Here is a 25,892-nt window from a genome sequence, read left to right on the forward strand (position 1 = left end):
CCACATATTACTTCCTGCCATGCCAATAACGTCCTCTAATCCTCAATATTGTGTAAATACATAAATTAACAGCAAGAACACAGTATGTCATTCTCCACATTGTCCATTTGGCACGTTCAGGATGGATTTATATTTTCATCCAGAGAGCAATAAAATGGTTTATTTGACTTTAATCCTCACTGATGTAATTAGTTATACAATGAAATTTAGCTGCTTTATGAGTCCAGTTTTGGTCCTGTGAAATGTATTATAATTTATTATTTTGGCAGATTTCTTCTACTCTGCAGCAGTTGCTTGGCTGATTAGTGCATTTTTTAAAATATAAATCTGAACGTACTGCACTCAAGACGACACTATTTCAATAAAACCATCTACAGTTAATAATCTGTGAATTTTCACGCATAAGTCAGGTATGTAAGAAATGCAAAAGAAGGCACACCAAATGAAACAAGATTAACTTATATTGGAGAAAATGAAATACAGCAGTAGAGAGGATCATAAGTGTCGACTGACTGCAGTTTTATAGTGATTTCCGCCCGGTGCAACAGCACACAGTATAATATACTGCAAGAGGAAACTGCACTACTACACAAAGAGACAGAGTTGATCTTCAGTCAGGAGATCAAGCTATAAACACAAATAACAGATGAACTGATGGTTAAACGTTTGCACTTTGAATCACAGTGCAGACAGTAGTCATTTAATTTAAAAAGTGACAGCAGTGAATACAAATGTATCGTTTTCCTTTTTCTTGTTGACCAAAATGTCAGATACAAATTTTCATGTCTCCCGTTCATTTTCTTTAGTAGTGGCAATAAAACAAACAGTAGCATGCTGTCCTGACGCTTCTTTCAAATAACCAATAGATTGTAAAATAAATAAATACTACCACTTCTTTCAATTCAGTAGCCACATTCTACAAAGCTAAAGGGTTCAGCAGAGTCACGCAGTCCACATGGCACTAGACATTTTGTGCACTGAGCACACATAGGGTATCAGCCAGGCTCATCCTGATTGGTCAATGCGTGCTATGGCAACAAAGTTTTCATTGGAGCGATCCATCACCAAGGTGGGAAAACCAGATAACATTTACCACTCCTGATCAGGGCTGATGGTTAGATGATCAGCTACAAAGTTGAAATCCTTACACTCAGAAGCAGGCGCTCTGTGGCAGTTGAAGAGTTGGTTTCTGTGCATAAACATAACAATGAACATGATTTCCACACTGCAAATACAGTATCTACATGAAAGAACACCGCAGTGAAAGTAAAAACGATGCATCTTGCAAACCCTCAGAGACACTGTGAAAACGTTCTGGGAAGTGATATCTAAAAATCCGGCTGAGACAACATTAGTATCAGCAACCCAATGGAGGCAAATGAAGGGCAAGAGTTTGTGGTGGAACAATTTGGCATCTCTTACTGCAATCTTAGCTGAATTCTTGACCACAAAACAATAAATACCTAATAACAAACCACTGCAAATTGAAATTCAAAATAAATTGTACACTTGCAGAGAGCAGCGTTGTTTCTGGCAGTAGTGAATAAAACTGCTCAACATCTTCAATAAACATAAAGTCCCCCCCATCGTGATTTAAATCCCTCTGATACTATAAGGCAGTCTGATCTCTTTCATCAGTGACATCAAGCCAGAGAAAGTTCAGAAGTCGCCAATCATAATCTCTGGATTCCTCTGGCAGGGACCAGTGAAGGGATGAAGGATAGCTGTAGGTTGGGTTCTGTTACACATTTCTTTCATCACTTGTACCTTTGCACCTGGTAAAATCATTTTGAGAAACCCCTGAAAAAGAAAGTATCAAAAGAAGGAACTGGCAGGATTTGGGCTCATAGGGTTTTTGTTTGTTTGATACAAGCACTTCTCATCAGGCGTTCATCATTTCGGTGGCAGCATTGCATGCTGGTTGCCATGTTGGAGATAAAGAGGGAGGGTGAAAGAGAGAGAGGGTGTGATCAGGATTGTTCAGAGGTCATGATGGGATGGCGTGATGTCTGGAGCCATTCAGAACCCAGAGCAGCACCAGCTGAAGGGCCATCATTAACCAAAGTGAGGGACTCAGTCCGGACGCCCCGCCACAGTCAGGGTCCTCCTCCTGGTGTCGAACAGGGATGAAAAAGAAGTGAAGTTACTGTTTGTCAAAACCAGCACAATAAACACTTTTCAAGTGACCATTTGCTAAACCCCTCCCCTGAACAGAAATTGTCCAATCATAGCTTAGAAGCCATAACTAGGCACAGCAGACCTGTCAAACTTTGGATTTCTGCAGGTTAAAAGGATAAGGCTGGGGATTTTCTTTATTTTTCTTAATGTCAACAAATCTCATGTGCAGAGCCAAACCGACAATGGACTGATCCTTCCAAGCATTGTGTGTGTATGTTGTTGTCCAAAAATAATTAAGAACACGTCAACGAGCCACACTGCTGCACTGGGTGAAATGTTCCTTTGCCATGAAGATTACAGCCACAGTAGTTTGTTCAGGAACAGCTCCAAATAGTAATAACAGTGACCACGTTTTCAGTCATGGAACACGTCCTCCAAGTGGACTCTAGACAGTAGTATAAGCAGAACTACTACGCGTCCTTGGTGTCCGCAGATGTCAGTGTACATGTCTGTTTGGGAGTATAATTGGGGCATAAGGCAGGTGCCACTGTGCATGTGATTCCGTTTACAGTGCTTTGCTAGCTTGTTGTACTACTTATCACAACCTCTTGACTTTGTACTACATTGTAAATTTCTCAAAGAACTTCATTACATCTTAAGAACCCTTTAACAGGATTTTTATTTTAAAACAAGTCAGCAGGAAACATTAAAAAGTCAGTTAGAGGCTAAAGTTTCAACCAACTCATAGAGCTAAGGATTGCTTAATTTGGCCTGTTAGCTAGCTACAGCTAATAAAATCTGCTAGCAACAGTTGTCATTTCAGCTGGCAAAGTCAACAGTCAGTAGCTAGAAGCCTGTCTGAAATCAAGGACCCACTGTTTTGAAAATTACTAAGAATGAGGGTTTGAGGGTTAAATCTTCCACCGTTATCCCTGTAAACTGCATACATTCAATGCTAGAACCAAAAGTTCAACAGCTCTAGCAAGGCTGGCAGGCATCAGGTGGGGCTTAGCAAATGGTCAATTGGAACAATGCAGGGATCAAACAAGAGGTCAGAAAATACAAAAACTTCAAAATGTCTTTTATACTTGATTGAAAATTTTTTGAGTCATTATTTGTGAACAAAACAGTCCCAATACTCTCTGAAAGCTTAGCATCTGGAGAAGTATAAGGGGAAGAATGTCTTGGCTTGATATTATTTTAGAGAGGGAAAAAAAAATGTTGAGAATCATTAAAAAAGACATACAAACATCTGGATGCAAATGAGAAGTGAACGGTCTGCCTTAGCTAGAGTCTGGCTACATCTGTAATTAGATGTCAGCAGATATAGAGTCTGTTGAGTCAAATACTGGAGTCTATTGCCTGAGACGGATAATGATAGATGGGGAAAGATACAAAGAGCATGGCTTGAAGTTCAAAGTCAGGTGAGACAGAGAAAATGTTGGCGAGAGACAGAAAGAGAAGGGGAGGTAAGTTGGGGGGAGGTGAAGACAGATGGTGGTAGAACATAAGAGAGAGTGACAGGTGAGAAAGATAAGGGCAGGAAAACAATGGAAAAAGACATTAAGTAGTGGAACAAAGCTGAAATAGTAAAAAACAGAAAGACAAAGTGAGGAAGATGAGCGAGAAAACAAAAAGAATAGAAACATCAGGAGAAAGAGAGCAAGTATGAGCCAAAGATTGTAAGACTGAAATAACGTTAATGAAAGAGAGAAAGAGATAGCGTTATGGGACTGACCCGAGACAGCACATGAACAGTGGCAGCAGTAACATGAGCAGAGAGGAAGCCAATGGGGAGCCTGCGCTCCTTCGGCACATGGCCTCATCCTAACCATCAACAGCCAATCACAGAGCAGGAAACAGAGAAAACAGAGAGAAAGAGAATCATGCAGCAAAAGGTCCATACAGTTAGCAAGAAGTTACAAAGCAAAAAAGGCAGGAAAATTTGATTAATGACAAACAGTATTACAGGACAGATGCATTCACTTGCGAGACATGAGTGTGGGAGAAAGAGTTAGTGTGTGGGCGGGTGTTTGTGTGTTTATGGGAGTGTGTGTGTGTGTGCGTGTGTGTGTGTGAGTTAGCAAGACAGTGCAGGCGTAAGAGTTAATTCATAAACTTTGACACTGGAAAAAGACTATAGAATGAAAACAAACAGGGCATTCAAGCACAGAGGTTTCACACGCAGAGATTCTGTGATGCTCATAAAAATGTTTGTTTAGCTTAGTTATTCATAAGTCGAGTTACAACCGACTGTTTGTCTTTGCGTGGGAAATCTGCACACATACTGCTTTCGAGGGATTGCAAAAAAAACAGAAAAGAATATGACATGCACCATGTAAAGATATTAGTGATGGAAAGGTGCCATGGGTAGAATTTCTTCACTGATATATTGTTTCCATATCAAAAGTGCAACTTGAGGATTTTGGGCTCTGGCCAGTGAGGCTAAAAGTTTAACAACTTTTTTTTTTTTTTTTTTTTAACACAGAGTGAAATCCTTCTGGTCTCTATTTTTTATTGGTCCCCATTATGTTTCTCTTGCTACTTCTTATTTTCCAGGTGAAATGTCCAGACGTATCAAGTTGTTTTCCAATAACTGCTGCCAATAACAGGAATTTTGGACATAGGGCTGGATATGAACAAAATGATGGTCAACTAAAATTTATATTACAATATTTTATTGTCACATTTGCCTTGATAACGATGAATGTAACAGTACTGTGTGCATACATCAAATACACACATGCAATATTTTCTACCTAATGTCACCTCATTTCTGATTTGTTTATCCTGAATATAGTAATTACATATGCTCTCATCAATATGTTTATATTACATATGAAAGAGGTTGCTTGTAGTGATGAATTCACAGAGAATTTTCACCCGAATCTACACTTCCCCTCACCTCTACTGAGTGTTTAGCATCTTTCCTTGTTATAGTTTTATGGCCCACAATTTTGCTGTTTTAGTTCACTTTAACAGCTCTCATTAACCATTTCTCCAGCAGAAGCAGGAAGCGGTTTTCAGCTAAAAAAAAAAAACAAAAAAAAAACGCTGCCCAGCCCCAAACCACAGACAGAAAAAGTAAAGCAAGAGCTGGTGAACATAGTGGAGTATTTAATAGTTTAAGAACTGAAAATTTCCCTAAGGAGTTGGTGAAAACCAAAACAGAGCTGAAAGATGAGTGAATATTTAACTTACATTCAGCGGGTGGCCACATACATGACTTCAAATTAATACTAATGTTGTTCCATATCTGCTGGATGTGTAATTACAGTAGGCAACTGTTTACTACCATGAGAATTTCATGAGTTGTGTTTTTAGCTTTTGGTGGTGCCCCCAAGTAGCCACAAAATCAGTTAATGCAGCTTTAATTATTTTGTATTCAGATAATTTGTTTCTCAAAATTTGCAATATAAATAAATTTAGATTGATAAGTTGCCTCATAATGTCAGTGATGTGATAAATTTGGTTTACACAATACATGGCAGGTTCAGATCTACATATGGCTATCATGGTTTTATAATAGTGCTGTAAGTGCTGTATGAAACTGTTTGAGGTCTGTCTTTTAATCTGTAATCAAGCCTATGTTTTCCTTGGCAGTAGACTCAACTGATTTTACCAGTGAAATCCAAAAACAGTAGCCTCGAAGCACACGCTTTCATTTTTGAATTCCTTTTCTGATTTCAGACTGGATTTTCTGTAAACTTTTTAAAATTCTTAGGAGACTAATAAAGCAGTTACAGTCTCACTGTTTAGCAGCTTGAGATGATCATGTATGAAACACTACGCACAGCACCCTTACTAAGAAATTTGTGCAATTCAAATTGTTCTCAACCAGAAGCGGTCCGGGTCTGATGAAAGCAACTTACGTGTTCATTATTATCAAAACAGACTGAAGGGCCTTTCCTGTACCGAGGATTTTGAGCCACTTTACAGGGATCAGGACCATCAGCTGGGTTATTTGAGTCAAGAATATGACACAATTTCCTCTTAGAATCAATAATAGATTACCACATGGAAAATTATTGAAGTAGAAAATCATATCATTGTGTATTAACTCCAAATCAAGCAGATCCAGTATAATTGTGGAAAGACTATGAAGACTTTGAGCAAGTTGTCTCTTTTTGGATTCGAGCACATTGCTCAATACTTCAATCATGTGGCACTCATTTTCAAGCATTGTGTTTTCCAAGAGGCTTAATCTATAATTGACCACAGCCCTGTGTGTTTGAGAGAACATCATAGATTTGTTTGTAAGCTATTGAGCAGATTTCACCCACACTACCATCTGCCATACAGATACAGTGAGAGAAACCCAGTGTAGAAACAGCTCAATTCTGTCCAAATCCAAATCTTAAACGTCAATATCCACGGAAATGCGCACTCATTTGTGAGGCTGTGGGAATTAGGAGATGCTAACAAGGGAAATAGTGAGTGGTGACAGTTACAGATGATGGAAAACAGTCTTTTTACGGAAGCTTGGGGACAGTTTTCTGTTATTTCCTTTCAACAGAATGTCAAAAATCTAGACTCATGTCATAATCAGCCTCTATACATGATTGTGTTGTCAAAAACACAAACTATTTAAACATCTGTTCACTGAATTTAATGTACAGATTCTCTGCAAGATGACAGCTGTGTGTGTCTGTAAAAGGATACTTTGCTGTTCATCCTGTGTTAATGGCTTGGTGTCACAGGATGAGCAGGTGAGTTTTGCATCAGCAATGATAAAGACCAGGTTCGTCTTGGGCAGCTTTTCAGCATGGTAGAGCCTGGAGAGGAGCAGACAGACAAGAGACACCAGAGCAGTTGTTGACACCTGGGCTTGAGTCCAGGAAAGATGGAGATAAAATTTCATTGAACACAGGAGATGCAGGAAGTTGAATATTTAAACAGAAAGCAATGAAAGGAAGACTGCTTTAGTCTCTCTGTTAAAGTAGCTGGAGCTGTTAAAGTAGACACTAATTATTCCACATACAGGACTAAGCAACACTCCAGTAACCTTTAATCTTTAATAAAACTCTTAACTCCAAACACAATGAAAAGCACAGTGGATTGCTCCACAGTGAAGTTTCCTAACTGCTTTTATTCCCAACGGAACACAAACCTGCTGTGCCACCCCACTGTCCTCCAAGACCTTTACTGAAATCCACATGTCGCTGGTGCACAAATGATTTTCTCTGCTTTTTTATGGCGGTCGTTAAAATGAAACGTGTGTGCGGCTAATGTGCAGGAACGCCGCGTGGCATGCGGGCAGGCACTCCATTAGCCGGCACGAGGGGGCCTTAAAACAGCGTATGTACGCACACATGTGTGTAGTCACACACACGAACGTGCCAGGACGGTGGTCCACACAAGTGACTTGACTTCACCTTCATGGCATGTGAATTTTTACAGCCCTCTCTCTTAGTGCCACCTCTGGGGACTTCATTTGTGTCTCATGGATGCAAACGTATTGCAGCAGCTCTGGGAAGGCGTTTGGACCTTAACTATAATCTGTAAATATGTATGTATGAGCCTGGTGTGCAGCCGTCTTGTGGATTATTTTACCTGGAGCAGTTTTCACAGTCGACTGTGCCTTTGAAAGACATGTTCTTGGTCTCAAAGAAGTATTGAGTTTGCTCGTTGATGCAGACCTCTTTACTCATGGCGTCTGCCAATTCATCATCCATTTCGGCTGTGAAAGGACACACAAGCACATTGAGGTAGATTCAGGATTCATTTCAGGATCAAGTTTAACTTTGTTGGAGGCGTCCAATGGCCCAGTGGCTAAGACGCATATACAGCACTATATAACAGCAACGTCCCTGCTTCTATTCTGGCCAAGAACCTCTCACAAGACAATGTCTCTTTCAAACAAATGCAAAATGCCAAAAAGTTTAAAAAGTCTAACACTGTCAAAGGATATAGTTTACACTGGAAGAAGGAAGCGCTGCATGGTTTTGATGGCTCATAAAACACGTGCTCTTTAGTGGGACAGGTGAAAGTACAAAAAAAAGGATCCAGGAAATCTTGCTTAATATTTGTCCTTAAGTGGTGCAGACAGCCATGGGAAAAAAAAAATTATGGCACTCCATACATACCATACACGCCAAGAAATGTGAATCTACAATAAGGCATAATAACGTTAAGTGATTCACATTAAGTGGATATATAGTAAATCCTGAAAATACCCAACAAATACTAGCAATAAGCAATAGTATTCAAAAAATTAAAAAATGAGAAAAGATATATGTCCATGCAAAATCTATGACACTGACTTCACATAATACCAATGAATTCAATTAATTTTAATTAAGAAATAAATATATACAACAAAACAATCATATATATATATTTATAAATATATGTATGTGTGTGTGTCTGTACAAAAAGACTTCCAACGAAGCAATAAGTTACAGTAAGTGCTTTTGCACCAAAAAAGGCTCAAGGCTCAAGTGTAGATAACCAAGTCTCAGTTTGACAATCAGTTACCTGATTCCCTGCAGAATGGCCAAATAATTAGAGCAAGTGCTAGAGTCTATTGCAAATCAAAATTGGCATGTATAAGGGATGAACAAACACATCCAAATTTTGCCAGATCAAAGAATATTACATTATGGCACTAAAATATTGAAGTATAAAAGCACTATAAATATGGATTGATCATAGTCACTGGATATTAGATATACATAATGTTTAAATGAGCAAATATCAACATTTTCACAATAGCTTCTAACTACTGGGGATAGTCTGAGCATGTAGAAAACCAAAGGATATTAGAGAAACAGCAGGAAGTCTACCTCATCATTCAGTCTTGGAGACTTAGTGGCCTTTAGTGTGACAATCCAAAATGTTTCTTGTTGGAGGAGTTTATCACCACCTCTTATACGAGACTTCAAGGGCAACAGCTTTCAAGGAAGCAGGGCTCCTATATCCTACTTGACTGTAATGAACGGTCTTAGTTTGGATTTTTTGTGTGAATAGCAGCTCTATCTCACACAGGCTCCACCCTCCCTGTACTCTATGGGTAATACTCTCCTCCAATCACATGCATGTATTCACCCACTTAACTTTGCAAAAATGTAGCCCGCCAATCAGGACGCGCCTACCTGAATATGTGTGGAGCCCACAGTATATAAGGCAGTTTGTCTGCCCGTGCAATATTCTTTTCTCTTCAGTGAATGATGAGTTTGCCCACTGATCAGTTTTCTCCACGTAGTGTGGAATCGCTACTTTAAAACACTCCTCACTCGTCATGTCCCAGCTTCATAGCCGGCAAACACCATCATGAGCTCTGCTTTCAGTGCCTTGGATGAGTCAGTGCGGAGAAAGGTGTTCAGCATCCACCATCCTGCGTAAACTGCCGACAGCTGCCCGAGATTATGTGCCAGTGGTGTTGGGATCACTTTTGGTGTTTCGACGTGTTATCCGCTGCAAGGAGAGTGAGTCGGACCTCGTGATCAATTACACCGAGTCCCCCACTCATCACTGGGGGAATGACGGCTTTATTGCAGATGAGGAAGATAACATCTCATCGGTGTCTGGAACACTGGCATCTTGCAGAGCCTTGCTGGTGGCACCGCAGCACCACCTCCTCCGTGAACTAGGAGCACGGGCACAGAGTGCAGATGGGGTTCCATGACAGCAGGCTCCCGCTTGGAGCAAATCGACAGCACAGAAATGACTATGGCTATGTCTATGGGAGAGACATCTCGATGGCAAGGGCTGTGTTCACCAGCCCCCCTACGATGTGACAGCAAGGTTTTTCCACTCCCTCCCGCCATGCTATTCATGATGTTTGTGAATGTTTGCCTGTTACATTGTTTTGATCAAAATAAAATACATTTCTAACATAAATAACAAGTTCCCACACCCTCCCCAACTCCCAATTCTTCATGCTGCTGTGGTGAAGTCAGATAAGTTTGCTCCACATGGCGTATTATGGCTGTCCAATGTTGCACAACACACACACACTGATGTTGCACCTTAAGCATCAGTGTGCGTGTGGGACCCTCCCAGTTTCAGGACACTGAAACTGGTTATTCTCTCCAGTTCTACTGTGTCCCTCCTCCATTCATGGGTGTCAAGGAGGTGAGTCTATCCTCCCGAGGGGAGATAGACTTTCTCTCAGCAGAGATCCATGACCTGTTAGAGAAACAAGCTGTGTCTGTCGTTCCTATTCATGACAGACAGAAGGGGTTTTACTCCGTGTACTTCCTGGTTCCCAAGAGGACGTGATATTTCAGACCTATTTTGGATCTTTGCACACATTAACATCCTTGAACGGCAGGCTGTGTTCTTGGCCCTCCAAAACTTCAAGCCCCAGGGGATACATGTATTAGTGAGGACCGACAACCAAGCCGCAATGGCCTACATCAACAGGCAGGGTGGAGTTCAGTCCACTGCCCTGTTGAGGATGACGGAGGACCTGTGGAGATGGGCCTCAGAACATCTGTTGTCTCTGAAGGCACTCCACGTCCCAGGACTGGGGAACAGGGGGGCCGACCTCATGTTGAGGACCAGACCCCCTCCAAACAAATGGAGGCTTCACAGACCAAGCTGATGCAGGCTGGACTGCTTTTTGCCCTCCACCCCATGCAGGGGATGGGGGGGCAAAAACTGCATCGGCTTTGCCCAGCCCTATCTAAGAAACGCTTTGTTAGGTGGCTTTGTGAATGCATCCCCCAAGCCCATAAGCAGGTGGGAAGAGACTCTCTTATCCCATCTTGTTGGGTCTAAGTGAATAATGGGGACAAAACCTTTTGGCATTGGTCCAGTACTGAGCGAGAAAGCTTCAGCTGGCAGCCGGGAAACGAGCTGCAATTTTTGGGGGCCCGTCAAAGTACGTCCGCTAAAAATTCTCAGATTGTCCTCAGATTGTTATTATAAGTGTCTGATGATGAAAGTAAACACAGGAACTAGCTACCTGCAGCAGCATTATGGCTAACTTTCTAGTTTCCTTACAGTCCAACCGCGGTGAAAGTCAGCCTGATAAACAAAATGGTGTGCGCAAATGAATATGTGGATGACTTACATATTGTAATTCCTCACACAGTTACGTGTTGAAATCACATTTTTCTTACTGTGTAAAGCTGAATGTTTGGTCCAACCAGCCTCGCTCTTTTCATCCAGTTGATTCTGTGGAGGTGAAATAGTCTCCAGGACGACAATGTTGATAAACGCTGTAAATCCATTTGAAGTAGTTATACAGCTGGGATTACTCTCATCCGTGGACACTTCTAGATTTTCCGAGTCTGGCAGCAACAGGTCCCACTCTGCAGAAAAAGTTTTCCGCTTCACTTGTCAAGAGAGGAAAGCAATGACTGTAGGAACATCAGCAGTTTCTCTGAGGTAACCGTTACTGTACGTTAACTTTCCTGACGGTCCTGTTGCCTTTCTGCCTCCATTCTTCATTTTTCCCCTTTCATATGTTTTATCTCCTCTCTGTGTACTCCTGCTCGAATAAATATGGTTGGCCAGTCAAAGTGAAATGACTCACGATTGTCCTCATAATCGTCAGTGGGATAATACGTCATTGCACTTAGTTTTTTTTCGTTTCCTTACAGTCTAACGGCGGTGAAAGTCAGCCTCATACATGTAAACAAACCAGCATGTTCGGATGAAAATGTGGGTGGTTCGGTTAGCCGGCAGTTAGCCATAATGCTGCTACAGGCGGCTAGTTCCTGTGTTTACTATTGTTGTTAAACACTTATAATAACAATCTGAGCCTGTCAGTGACTAAAACAAGCACTTTTAGTGGACATACTTTGACGGGTGCAATTACCCCCAAGTATTACATTGCAGCCCGTTTCCGGCTGCCGGCTGAAGCGATCTCATTCAATACTGGATCAACTTCAAAAATTTTTGTCTCCATTAGTCACTTACACCCACAATGATGGGAAAATAGGGTCCAGGCTGAAAAATACCGGAATTTCCCTTTACGGTATGATGTTTCCAAATCCTTATGTTTATACCCATGCTCTCCAAACCGTAGCCTAATTTCTGCAGCTTTTAGATCAAAGTCCTCTTCTTTTTCCTGGAACACGAATACATTGTTGTTAAGAGTCTACTGTATTAACATCAGAATGAATTCATTAGGTGCATTGTCATCTGTTCTAGATTATAAAAAAAGGTTCAATGCTTCAAGACCTTCCTCATGTTTGATGTTACTACAGTATATAAGGATGTAACACCCATAGTGACCATGAATGCATCACCAATGTTTTTAATCTCATCAATCCTGGTAAGGACATGTGTGGTGTCTTGTATATAGGATGGAAGAGCAGAAGCAAATGGTTTAATGAAATGATTGATGTACTGAGAGGCTGGTTCAGAGATGGAGGATATCACTGATGAAGGGTTGGCCTGGACAGTTAGATACACAAGGAAGTCCCACTCTTTTTCTGTTATCCACTTTTTCTCAATGGCATTATTCAAAATGTCCCCTAGTTCACGTTTCATATACTGTATTCCAAAGAATTGGATGAAAGTGAGGTGTAATATTCAGAATTGTGTAGCTGACGTTAGGCTTCCTGTACATATTGGACTCTGACCCTGATTACCACAGCACCACCCTTATCCACTCTTTTTACCAGTAGGTCTTCATTATTAGAGGATGTTCTACAGTTTGGTTCTCAAAATAGTATTTTGAGGATTTTAGTGATACCAAACTTTCAGGTGCAGACTCCTGTAGAATTTAAATAGGTCAACCTTTGTTTGAAAATGATTTGCATAATTTGTGGGTGCAAAACTAGGACCCCAGGACAGCAAAGATAGACATTCTTGTGGGAGAGGGATACCTGATATATTTATCAGAGTCTTGTCCTGTCTGGTTGTCCGTCTGGTGGTTTGCATGACTCGCTGGTTCTGACTGGTAGCCATGTGTGTTCTTCCTCCTAACCCTGTCTTGTCTTTTGCTTGTGTGGGACATATGATAGTGATGAGGGGGCTCTATAAAATGGTGGTTGTTTATGAGATCAAGAGTAGCTACACTATGCACACCTGATAGTCAGCCAGATCTTGCTTGAATTTATTCAGTTTGGACTTAATAAAGTCCAAACTTTGGACTTAATAAAGTCGCTTTTGGACTTAATAAAGTCCAAACTTAATAAGAATATGAGAAAGCTTCTCAATGTCCTCCTTCATTTCCGTTTTGAGTGGTATTTGTTCCTCATTGGTATTTAGTGAATCAACTTTTGTTCTGACCACATTGATTTCATTTTGTTATTCTGCCCTTTGTTTTTTGGCTTCTTCACTTCGAAGGAGAATCAAACCCAGTGAGCATTTATTCAAGATAGCCTTGGTCATGGTCATTTCACTTATTTCTGTGAGATCAGGTTGTCTTTAAGTCCAGATTGTTGTGGACAAATGATGATATTTCATTCGTGATCCACAAGGGACCATCTCTGCTCTCCAATAATCTGACAGTGTTTAATTTTTGTCTGACATCAAACTTGATTTTGATGTCAAACAAAATCAAGTTTGACATCCTATTTGTATACAAGTGTTTAGGCAAAAATGTGGCACAGCCCTGGGCGCCAGTTTTGCTCCTAATTATGCCTACCTCTTCTCTGACTTTGGTTTGCAGAGCGTGGGTATTAACATAATGATCATACCGCAAAGTTAAATCTATGGATAGGAAGAGTGTCTTGTGCAAAAAACAAAAAACATCACATAATTTAAATACATATTTTGTATTGACTTACAGTAAACAGTCTGCTCAGATCTGCAATATCATCAAACAGAACTGGAATATATTACACAGTGATCCATCTTTGCAGAAATTGTTCCCTGAACCTCCTGCTTTTGTCTTTAGAAGGGATCTCACCCTACAAGACAAGCTGTTCCATCTATTGCCGAAGACTTCTTGGCTTTACAAACCTATAGACAACCTGTGGCAATTATTGCCAATGCAGCAATATTTCTAAAAGGGACAGATTTGTGGATGTGTTTACCAATAAGACATATAAAATAAATCACTTTGCTAACTGCAACACTTCCTTTCTGTTATATTGCCTTGAATGCCCTTGTGGACTTTTCTATGTGAGGGGAACAAAAAGGAGATTTTAAAACAGATTTGGGGAGCATAAAACTGCTATTCACACAAAAAGTCCAAACTATACTATGGCTGTTCATTAAAATCAAGCAGGACATGGGAGCCCCTCTACCTTAAAAGCGGTTGCCCTTGAAGTCATACCTAACCATATAAGAGGTGGCGATAGACTACTACCATCCCCAGTTATTTGAAGCTATTGTGAAAATTTTAATATTTGCTCATTTAAATGCACAATACATAATTTTCTGCTGCTAGGGATCTCTGAATCAAAACAACAACAAAAGATGAAGTTTGATGACGTCGTGAAGTAGCGTAGGATCATGGGAGTTTTTGCCTTCATTGTTAAACAACCAGCTTCTCCCAGTTAGGATTCCTTCAGTGTTCATTGTTCAGGAGGTTTTCACTGGGAGCTGAATTATCCACAGAGGTCTCCTCCTCTCCAAAACATACGGACCCGGTGATTAAAACCAGTAAAAACACTGAATAAAGCAGCTTCACGTTAGAAATCATTGTTTTTCTGATGCTGTTTGGCGGACACAGGACAACCGCAGGGGGTGTAGATAAGTAGATAGATCTGCAACCTCACTGCTAGATGCCACTAAATCCTACACACTGGTCCTTTAATTATTTGGCTATTCTGCAGGGGATCAGGTAACTAAATGTCAAGATTTGTCTGAGGTTTGTTTATCTACACTAGAGCCTAATGGAATTTCCTTTTTTGGTGCAAAAGCACTTACAATATATATATTTATAGGAGTTATTTGGGGTGTGCCCAAATCTGAATACATTATTCGAAAAAGCACAAATAGTGTTTTTTTTAACGAATATTTACTTTGTACAAATATTTTAAAAATGATTTGTTTACGGGAAGAAAAAAAAAGTCAAATACCAGCACGCAGGTCGGTTACATCACTGTCTAAGTCTCTATTCTCTGCTCTGCTGTTACGTCTATCAGCAGGTCTCAAAGAGGGGAGTCACATCAACCTGCTACATGACACACATTTCTTAATTTGGAGTTGGGGGTGTTCCCCACAGATAAAGCTGAGCTACTGACACACGCAAAGTGCCCCCAAGGGACTCTCCATAACCTGTTGTTCCCCTTCTCCTTTCCACAAAGTTAGGTTGTAAAATAAGGGCAATAAATGAAAAGTGCAAAGCAAGAATCATCTTTGAAGTTCCTACCTACACATTACATGGTGTGCTGTCTCTGTGTTATGGGTGTATAAATAGGTAGAGGTCCGTCTGCAATGAGGCGATGGAGCTTTAGCTCAGTAGTCAGTGCAGTCATCTATGATCTGGGAGACCTCAGTTTGAGACCTGGTGTGGGGACCTCCTTCATAAGATAGTTTATTCATGAACACTTACTGTAACACTTTAATTTTTTAAAATTAAAAGCGTAATAAAAACAAAAACAGGATCTTTAAGCCTATTTCCACTTTTATTTGAATACAACTACAAATTGCTGCCCCAACAAATATAGATACAAATACAAATACTGGGCCCTCTGCACATCCCAAATATCTATCTATCTATCTATATATATATATAATCTTTGCTTGTTTTCTTGTATATATTTATTTCTTCATTTAAATTAATTGAATTCATTGATAGTATGTGAAGTTGGTTTCATACATTTTGGGGCGTGGACATATACATTGAATATTATTGCTTATTAGTATTTGTTGGGTACTTTCAGGATCACTTACTGTTATTATGCCTTATTGTAGATTCACATTTCTTTGGCAGGTATGCATGTGTGGGGCCCATGCTTTAGCGCCCTCTATTGGTTATGTACAAGGCCTTGTGTGTTGGGTGGATGCCACCCACGACTAGTGTATAATTCAGATTGATTATCTGTTTGTCAGACTCTGAAGATTTAGAGTCGACACGCGTTGGTCTGCTTCGTTGCCTATATGCTACAAGAATAAATTCAAAATATTATTTCACCTGAAGACTGCCTTAGTTTTTTTTCCCCACAGTTGTCTGCACCATTTAAGGACAAATATCAAGCAAACTTCCTGGATCTTGTTTATTGTCAGAGGTTACTTTTGTGTTAGTGTTCTCTTGGTGCTTTAGCAATGAATGACTGGATTAAATTTCATGTAATTGAAACTACATTAAATTAAAAATACTGTAGCTGTTAGCAGCACAGAGCTATAGTGGTAAAAAAAAATCTAATTTTACAAGAATATGAAGCTGTTGACTTCACCAAAATCCCCAAGCTACTCACTTGTACGTCCAGGTGCACAAGAGCATGCTAGAATTCCCTTTTGTGGGCTCCTAGGACTCCATGGTGCTTAAAAATCACATACCGTAAATCCCCTAACCATTGCACATGCAAAAATATGCAATGGACAAACAATGAGAACAAACAAGAGAATGAACTGATGAACACACAGAGCCTGGCTCCCTTTCTCCTGCACACATTTTTATTTTCTCATTTAGTGTTGGTTTTATTTGGCCAGGTTTTGAGGTAGATGTCTCTAAGATTGTTGCCACCACCCTAATTCAATGAAGGCGAATAAAACTTGGTTTGTGTTGCTCACAGCAATAAAACATTACATTTTTTAAAAAAAAGCAACATCTCCTTCCAGAAATAATGTGCTGATTACTCAAGATACTCCACAGAGCTCATTGTTGATGGTTTTCATTGGAACTACTTTTTACTGATGAAGTAGTTCCTGTGAAAATTATAGACAGTGAAATCGGCTGTCACCTCCATTGTATTATTTGTGAAACCATAAACAGAGACAGGCCTGTTATTTGGCTTTGTTTTGGATCCGCCTGTGATGTGTAATTTTTAACAGAACATGTGTATCCCAGAAAAACAGCACAAACAAACACAACTGCACTTTCATACGGTCAAACTCATATGTGCAACATCTTGCACACATGGTGTGAAGACAAATGAGCGTTCCTATGAACAATATTGTTACTCACTACATATTCTTGGCGTGTGGTGAGTATTGCACCAGAATTTAAAGATGAAGAAACTCAGTTTGAAAATAATGTGTTCTATACCTTTTAAGGCCTTGTCAAACTAACTAAAAATGAACATTTATTACTATTTTGGCTGACCAAAGCTATCTCAGTGTTGCAAAAAGCCTGATCAAAACCTAAAAACACCTTTTCCTTCTCTCTACAATAAATGTATCTGACTGGCCGGGATTGGGAATGGACTCCTAGTCTTATGATGGGAACTCACCTGCGTCCATGACATTAGGGAATGTGATGCTGACCAGTAACTGTTGGAGTATTGACCTAAAAGCAAGAAAAACCCCAAGGATGAAAAATGTCTGGATTAAGAGGAAAATAAGTGACCATAAATCATCTGTATAAATGCTGACAGAGAATTAAAAAAAACATAATGATGACGTAAAGGCTGAATGTTCATTCATGAAAATGTTTGATTAAAAATATCTAAAACCTCAAAATACATTTTTATTGTGCATACTGTAAAACAAGCTGTTAATGACATCAAGACAGTGAGCATAAATCAAGAGAAGATTTTGTGGAATGTCGACTGTCTTGGGAACAATTCAGCTATTAAACAGATGCTATATGTCCATTTCAGAAGAACAAATCCTTGCCTGCTTTCTTCTGTGTTAAGAACTTACAATACGGCTTCTTCAGTAAAAAAAAGGGTTAACACTAATGCCAGCGATATTTAGTTTAGAAAAAAAGGACTCACCAGGCTGCAGCTGTTGCCCACCATCCTAAATTCAAAATATCTGCAATTGTGGGCTGAGAGGAACAAACAAAATAAGGATTAATATCAGAAAAAGTCTAAATTGTGTAAATAATTAATCTAACAAATCATTTTAAGCTGGCCAAGCCACTCTGAACATCCTGCTTGTGTTTACAGTGGCTGCAAACTATCCACATTTGCCAGATAAAGACTAAAAGGTCCAGCCAGAGATTTTATTTTCTTCCCCCTCAGAGGAAATTAGAACACAGTCCTCCACAACAGATGCTAGCATAAATATGTAAACAAAGAGCCAATGAAAAAACAAAGTAGCACACGGTTTGAATAAAAGGGCCAACATGTTGCTTTGATTATGGTTAGCATGCGAGGGCCTTGTTTTGGTGAATCAGTGCTGTGTCCTTTCTATTCAGTTGATGGTGTGTTGAGTCATCAAGGAGTCTTAACTAACCGTGTTAAGAGACATCACTGGCTGTTGACAGCGTCTTTGATCAGAAGATATCTGCATCTTTCATCCCACCTTGGTCGCTCAAGCGTGTTGTACACATTTGTGGTCCAAGTCGGAAAATTACATAGTTTCAGTTGTCAACTAGTGAGGGTAATTTTTGCATCTGTATATAGCCTACCTATGACGACTTTCATCTCTTACGTAGGGTATCAGTTTATTACCGCTACCTTGACACACTTTCCAGCATCTGATAGAAATTCATCAGTATCCGTGTAACGTTTGCAGGAAGTTTGAATCATTTCACTGTTAGCTGTAAGTTCTGTAAGTGATGAAAAACAGTACCTCTTTCTACATCACTTGGTGTGTTAGCCAAGCATGCTAGACCACCTAATCCTGTTACTGTTACTGCAACTCCCACTCTAACGCTTTCACCATACCCTCTGCTTCCCTTCTCATCTGCTCTATCCAGATTTATGGCTCCCTGGTGAGGGATGGTTTGTGTGTGTACACGTGTGTGTGTGTGTGCATGTGTGTGTGACCACTTGGAAGTGTGTGAGCAAGCAGGTATGAGTACAAATGGCTGCATGTGTACATGCCTTTATGCAGTGAAATGAGTAAATGTATACGTACGGATATCAAAATGTGTGAACATGTAAGTGAGGGTGTGCACATGTGGGTGGCTGTATGTGTGTGTGTGTGGTAGGTTGTGTATGTATGGTCTCTGGCTTATGTAACTCACCACATAGACGGATCGCAGGCCTGCTGCTGCCTTGCTCTCTGTCTTGGGGTAACAGAGCGACTGGTAGTCGTAGGTCTTCTTAAAGGTGAACAGGGAGGAGTTGACCAGGTTTATCATCAGGATGGGGTCGATAACACCGAAGAAACGCCCGATCTAATCATAGAGAGAAAGAATTGAAGAAGCTTTTCTTTTCCAGTCTTGACTATTGTACAAAAAAAAAAAAAAAAAATCAATAAAGTTATAAGAACCGATTGCAAAAATGTGGCCAAAAGCACAGCAACCTTTAGTTTCCATCTGCAAAAACACTTACAAGCAGTGTCCATTAGGAATATTTGAACACTCTATATGAGCAAAACCTTTAAAACGCACATAGTAGATGTAACTGACTGAGGGTTTCCTCAATATTTCTCATTTACAGAGTGGTTAAACACTTGTATGCTTTTAACATAAGATAGTTAAACCTACGCAGAACAGGTGAAAAATGTGTGTGCATGTGGAGAAACAGTTTAAAACACAGAATACAAGCTCACAGTGAATTTACAGACACACACATACGCACAGTAAATCACCCACAAACCAGAATGATGGACTTCAGTATAATCTGATTAACACAGTCCACCAGGGAGCCGTAAATTTCTACTTATAGGAAGTAGTTTGTCTCGGCATCTCAAGGTGTGACATGACCGTATACATGGGAGTATTTAAGTACTGTACTTGTGTATCCATGAGGGAGTATGTCTAGTAAGTAGTGCTCATCCATGTGTGTGTGCGTGCTGAAATATGTGGGTGTATGTGTGTGTGTGTGTGTGCATGAGGAAATGCAAACTATCCTTTTCCTTCCACTTTGTAAGGTCACAGCTAACAAGCCGTCCTCCACATATCCATTCCTCTTTAGTCTAACAGTCAAAGGATATATAAATCTTCCAATCTATAAGGTAAAGGGAGCCTTCTCCCCTTTCCTCGTGCAATAACACAAATAATGAATTAACAGTCACAGCCCTGTAGGCTGCAGACTCCCTGAGGGTTTCAGAGAAAGAAAAGGTATGAGCTGGAGAGAGAAAGACATAAAGAGCGGGAGAAAGCGAGAAGCTTAGAGAGAGAGAGAGAGAGAGAGAGAGAGAGAGAGAGAGAGAGAGAGAGAGAGAGAGAGAGAGAGAGAGAGAGAGAGAGAGAGAGAGAGAGAGAGAGAGAGAGAGAGAGAGAGAGGGAGAGAAACTTTGCTCCTGTAGAAATATGATTGAGGGCACACAGCCTTCTCCAAACAAGGCCTCAGGTCCCTGGGTTTTAGTGCTGCTGCCAAACTTCAGAGGGCGACTGATTTATCCAGCGCACACCCAGCACTGATTACGAAGGAGCCGAGGCTGCATGAAAAAACATTTACTCAGATGACAGCAGGGGCCTGCTCTTAGCGTTTAGCATAGGGCAATGGGGAGCGGGAAAATGAGTCCGCTAACTGGATGTGTGTGTGTATCTGTTATTTGTAGGAAAAGATGGGTTGAATTGTGCTGAGAGGCTTAATTTGTTGTTTATTTCTAGTTTGGGTTGTCGAGGACAAATTGAGACCTATAAAAGTTTCATAACAGATTTGGATGATCGTGGTCTAGAATCACTTAAAGTACGAACCCTCAAAGACAAATTTGGTTTCATTTAGGATATGAAGAATTTATAGTTGGCATCAGGGATCATTTATCAAAGTGAAATAAGGTCAGCAAATTCTGCACACGAAACAAAAAGTATTTTGAGAATGAATTTGTTTTTGACTTTGGGAACAGTGGTTGAATCTTAACTCAAAGTCCACTTACTGTACTGTTGATTTTTCTGAGCTTTCTTCTGCGTCTCATGGTCTACATCAGTGGAGGTTGCTCAGTTTTAATAGAGATGGCTCAGTTGTCATCACATGACAGTATAGGTGGAAAAATTGTAACCCCTGTTCTTTTCCCTGATCTTTTTTCTGTCTGTCCGCTGACTTCTGGTCAATGACATGGACCCCTTTCTAGTCTGGAAAGTGATGACAACTTAGCTCAATGACAACTGAGCAAACTCCATCTGAAAGCTCCAAAAAAATAGTAAGTGAGTTAAGATTTTTTCTTGTGTTTTTACAGATGGAAGACTGAGAAAACTGATCTTAAATTTGTCATATAATATGAGTGAGCAATTTTTCACCATATTTTGAGATATTTAATTTAAAGCTGAAATGATTAGTCCACTAACTGATAAACTGATCAATAGAAAATGAATTAGATGAATTCTGATAATAAATTAAATCATTTTAATCGTCTTTTTTCTAAGCAAATTGGAAATCTGGAGTAAAAAAAGAGCAGGATGTTGAAGTGGTGACCGTCATCCGCTGCTGGAGTGGAGCATTTCTCTGAATCTGGAAATTAATTTGGATTAGCTAGTTTGAGCGAATATTCTTACTCAGGATAAAATTTGATGATCTGGATATTGCATAGGACCGAACTAGAAATGGCTAAATGACGTGCATGATAGTCAAGTAATGAAAAAACCACTGAAAATGTTGAGTGTGAGTATTCATTAAACCCTGATGTCTCTGCATGAGTTATTTCACCAAAAATATTTATGTTTCAGATTTTTTGTCCATAATTATAAAACCATAAGCATGAGCACAGCAGGCGATCAGAGCTGTACAGTGAGTCAGAGAAAAGTTTTTTTTCACTTGGCGTGCTCTAAAAAGAGAAGAGTAGACGGTGAAAACAGAGCTTTTAATCAAGAATGCACGGACTGTTAGCCTACTTCCCACAGGCATTTCAAAACCAGTATGTTGCAGGTTCCAGCTCTTCCAATGTGAGGGTTTGCTGCTTTTCTTTGTCCTATTTGATAATTAATCAAATATCTTTGAGTTTTTTACTTTTGGGTGGACAAATTGAATGATTATAATAGTTATAATTAGCAGATTATTCTGCAATAAAAAAATGAGTGGCAGCCCTAAATTCATCCATGAAATCAAGATATAGGGACAAAAAGTTTGACACATCTGCTCTTTTCTGCATTAGACCACCAAACATAAATTATGAGATTGAAAGAAATTGTAGATTAACCATATACTGTATATCCTATTTTATTTATTTTTCTAACAACCCAGAATCACAACTTACCTGCCTTGGTCTATAGTTTTAATAGAGACAGTTAAATGTAGAGGCCCACCTGATCAATATATTCATCTCTATTGGACATCACCAGGAAGCCCCCGTCATCCAGAATGACACAGTCTACTTCCTGGAATCATACAGTAATTATTAAACCAATGTTGGATACTAATGATACTTATCCACAAATAATTTTTGAATACTTAAACAATATGCAATCAAATCTCTTACTGCATCATTTCGCTGACAGCCACAGATCTCATCAATGCACTGAAAATACAGTAGAGCAGTTAGAGTGATAAAAAGTCCTGATCAAGTGTGTCCTTGTGCATATGTATCATGCAGATACAATCTACTCACATTCATCCTTTGTGTGGTGTTGATGAAGCTCGCCATCCAGGCACTGATGTCCAATGTCACGCCGACCACTGGGATCAAACAAAAAAAAGCCAGACATCTTAGATCATGTTGGACCTCTGTGTCAACTTTACTCTCTGAACTTACAAAATGCAAACTTGGCCAAGGATCACAGGAGCCTCGACAACTTGATGTGTGGTTTGTGTGCGTGTGTTTGTGTGTATATGTCAGAGGAAGTGGGAGAAATAGACAAACGAGGAGTAGTCCTCTGTAAAATAAGTGCTTGTGTATGTATGCATGTGTCAGAGGAAATACAGGCATGAGTAGGGTTAAGGCTACAGGGTTGCAAATATAGGTGCGTAAATAAGACACATAGCTATAAGTGTGAGTGTGTTTATGTGTAGGTGGCAAAGTGAGATAGACAACTTGAGAAATGAGGAGTATAAATGTGTAAATATGTTTAAATACAAGCCCCACCCCCCCCTCTCTGTATATGTGTGTGTGTGTGTGTGTGTGTACTGTAAGTCCTTACCAGCTGGTTTAAGTATGATATCATCAATTTTTAGTTCTACTGCTCTGCTCACTAGGATTGAATCGTCACTTGCTGCAAGAAGGATAAAAGAAACACTGTAAATAAGTACATAATGCACATTTAGATGCAGCAAAACACATGCACACACATTTGCGTTCACTCACTGTTAGGACGGTATCGTGTTGGAGTGAAGATGTACAGATCATTGTCCAAACTTCTCTTGTAGAAACTTGACTCATATGTCTCTGCTTCTCCTTTCCAGTACTGCCCAGCACTGTCGAACACATTTATACCAAACATACACACAAAATGATGCCATTATGAGGCCACAACACACCCCAGAACCCTTTAGCAAAATTTCCATTTTCTTTCTGAGATACTTGAAAGACTTGTTGTAAACCAACTTACTATAAACTCACCAGCCACTTTATTAGGAACACCTGTGCAATCTAATGCAATCCAAGACAACAGCTCTGCCATAAATTCTACTTTTACGAAGCTCATACATTTTCAGTTTTTGATGACATTGTCAGACAGGTGATAATTCTACTTTATGTTTACTATTGAGGTCGTAGTGGGTGGTGGAGGTGTACTGGAGTGCATTATGTTGGAAAGTGTTCCTAATATTTTCCCCCACTCATGTTTGTTAATGGAGAGGACAAAATATCAGGAACACCATTCAATATAATGCATCCCAGTACACCACCACGACCCACTACGACCTAAATAATAAACATTAAGTCAAATTGTCACCTTTCTGACAATGTCAATAAAAACTGAAATATATAAGCTTCCTAAATGTAGAATTTATGGCAGAGCTATTGTATTGCATTGCATTAAATTGCACAGGTGTATTTAATGAAGTGGCCAGTGAGTGTATATCACAATACTAATAAAATGTTAGAGCCCCTACTGTTCACCTAAATGTCTTTTCATTCCATTGACACTTCACACTCACTAAAGTAGTTAACAACCTACTGATTGTAGCTCCCCATTAATCTCAGTCCTGAATGATCTAAGTGTCACCTTCATCTTGAAATGATACTGGCATCAGTAGTCACATATTGTAGTGTTTCAGAACACAGCGCAACAACAACAACAACATCTCTGACACCTCACTCCTCTGGGGTACCTAAAGGATCTGTTTTGGATCCACTGTGCTTTCCCTGTATGAGCTTCCACTTAGCGATATCTCTTGTCAATATGATGCTAACGTCAATACTTATGCAGATGATACGTGTATTTACATCCATCCTGTCTCCTAATATGATCCTTGCACAGGGTGAAGACTTCAGACATCCAAAAGGAGCTTGGAGTGGAACCACTGTCCCTTCCCATTTAAAGAAATCTATGAAGGTCGTATGGGCGTCTGATTAGGATGTCCCCTGAATGCCTCCTTGTGGAAATATTTTAGGCATGTCCAACTGGGAGGAGACCCAAGGGCAGGCAAAAAACACACTGGAGGGATCATATATCCCATCTGGTCTGGGAAAGCCTTAGGAACCCCCAGGAGGAGCTGGAGGCAGTAGCTAGGGGTATACGGATAAGGGCCTGCTTTTCTTAGCCTGCTACCATTATGACCCAGGCTCAGACAAGCAGCTATGGATGGATGGATGAATGTTAAACATTCAACAGATCTGATTTTATGCCATTAGAAAGCTGCAGCTTTCTTAGTAGACCACATCATTATTCTTTATCTGATAATCCTGAACATATTAACTGCTTCTTCTCATGCCTCTAAATCAACCCCACTTCTCTCATGAGCTCGACAAGTACCTTTTGGGGTAGACCCGTGTAATCCCTCCATCGGTGGCAACAAATCTGGCCGAGACACCATGCCTGACAAGCAGAGAAGATAAAGCTATAAAACATACAGTTACAAAAATCTGGAATGTGCTTTATGCCTGCATGACATTTACTGGTGATTCTGAAATATTTGAGCCATCTGTATTCAGTTTTTCCACATAGACATTCATTACCAGACACCAAGTAACAAATAATTGATGCCACATTTTGTTTTGCTGAATGATGTAAAGCATTGATGGTAATATGGGAAACATTTCAATGATTCACTTACTGCATATCATTTTCTTTCCAAATCTTGATCAGATCTGAGGTGATGCCTGCATCCAAGAGCAATCGGTTTACCAGCTCCACATTACCTAAACAGCAAAAAACAGTATCACTTCAACTTTGAGTGTTTGAGTGTCCGGTGTGTTTTCATTTTTGCTATTTTTGTTGTTTCAGTAGTAGCAGGTATCTGCAGGAATATATAGAATAAAAGTATGAGTATCAATAGTCAAGAGGGAATGAGTAATGATGTGAGAAAAAGAGAGAAGGAAGGAAATGAAACCAAAAAATCCAGAAAGAAAAATAAGAGGATTCAGAAGGCATATATGATATGATTAAAAAGCAAAACAGGGAAGAATTGGGAATATTTTTAAATGGTCAATGGACTGTATTTATCTCCTATCCAAAGCGCTTTGCAATGTGGCTCTCATTCAGCCATTCACACACTCACACACACTAACCAACTAGGGATTTAATGTCTTGCCCAAGGACGATGCAACATGTGGACAGGAGGAGCTGTGGATCAAAGTGCCAACCCTGTGATTATTGGATGTCCCGCTTTGCCTCCTGAGCCACAGTCGCCCACACATTTACTTTCTCACGTTAGGCAAAAAATGAATTGCAAATAGAGTTCAACACAGGAATAAGCTTCAGCTGTATAAGATTCATCACCAAGCAAGTAGCGATGGGATAATATTTCATGAAAAGGTAATTTCTCAAAATTATCTTTTGAAACAAGACAGCAACAAAATATGCAGTTACAATTATGCACACTTAC

The 25,892-nt window shown here is 39.9% G+C and overlaps 1 protein-coding gene across 5 annotated transcripts in view; it reads right to left on the reverse strand.

The window, feature by feature from the left end:
• Window positions 1–652: 652 nt before the first annotated feature.
• Window positions 653–25,892, reverse strand: part of LOC122974779 (voltage-dependent calcium channel subunit alpha-2/delta-1-like) — a 103,662-nt gene continuing 78,422 nt past the window's right edge. For all 5 annotated transcript variants that reach the window (XM_044342713.1, XM_044342712.1, XM_044342711.1 and 2 more), the window contains 14 exons: window positions 25,122–25,206; window positions 24,821–24,883; window positions 23,209–23,318; window positions 23,045–23,116; window positions 22,516–22,583; window positions 22,387–22,425; window positions 22,214–22,285; window positions 19,049–19,201; window positions 17,850–17,902; window positions 17,364–17,419; window positions 7,672–7,798; window positions 6,781–6,893; window positions 5,991–6,073; window positions 653–2,110 (listed from right to left, as the gene is read on the reverse strand). In XM_044342713.1, the coding sequence (XP_044198648.1) occupies window positions 1,988–2,110; window positions 5,991–6,073; window positions 6,781–6,893; window positions 7,672–7,798; window positions 17,364–17,419; window positions 17,850–17,902; window positions 19,049–19,201; window positions 22,214–22,285; window positions 22,387–22,425; window positions 22,516–22,583; window positions 23,045–23,116; window positions 23,209–23,318; window positions 24,821–24,883; window positions 25,122–25,206 (1,217 nt within the window). In that variant the 3' untranslated portion in view covers window positions 653–1,987. The remainder of the gene's footprint in view (window positions 2,111–5,990; window positions 6,074–6,780; window positions 6,894–7,671; window positions 7,799–17,363; window positions 17,420–17,849; window positions 17,903–19,048; window positions 19,202–22,213; window positions 22,286–22,386; window positions 22,426–22,515; window positions 22,584–23,044; window positions 23,117–23,208; window positions 23,319–24,820; window positions 24,884–25,121; window positions 25,207–25,892) is intronic.

This window comes from Thunnus albacares, chromosome 23 (genome assembly GCF_914725855.1).
Source record: "Thunnus albacares chromosome 23, fThuAlb1.1, whole genome shotgun sequence".
Classification (NCBI taxonomy): domain Eukaryota; kingdom Metazoa; phylum Chordata; class Actinopteri; order Scombriformes; family Scombridae; genus Thunnus; species Thunnus albacares.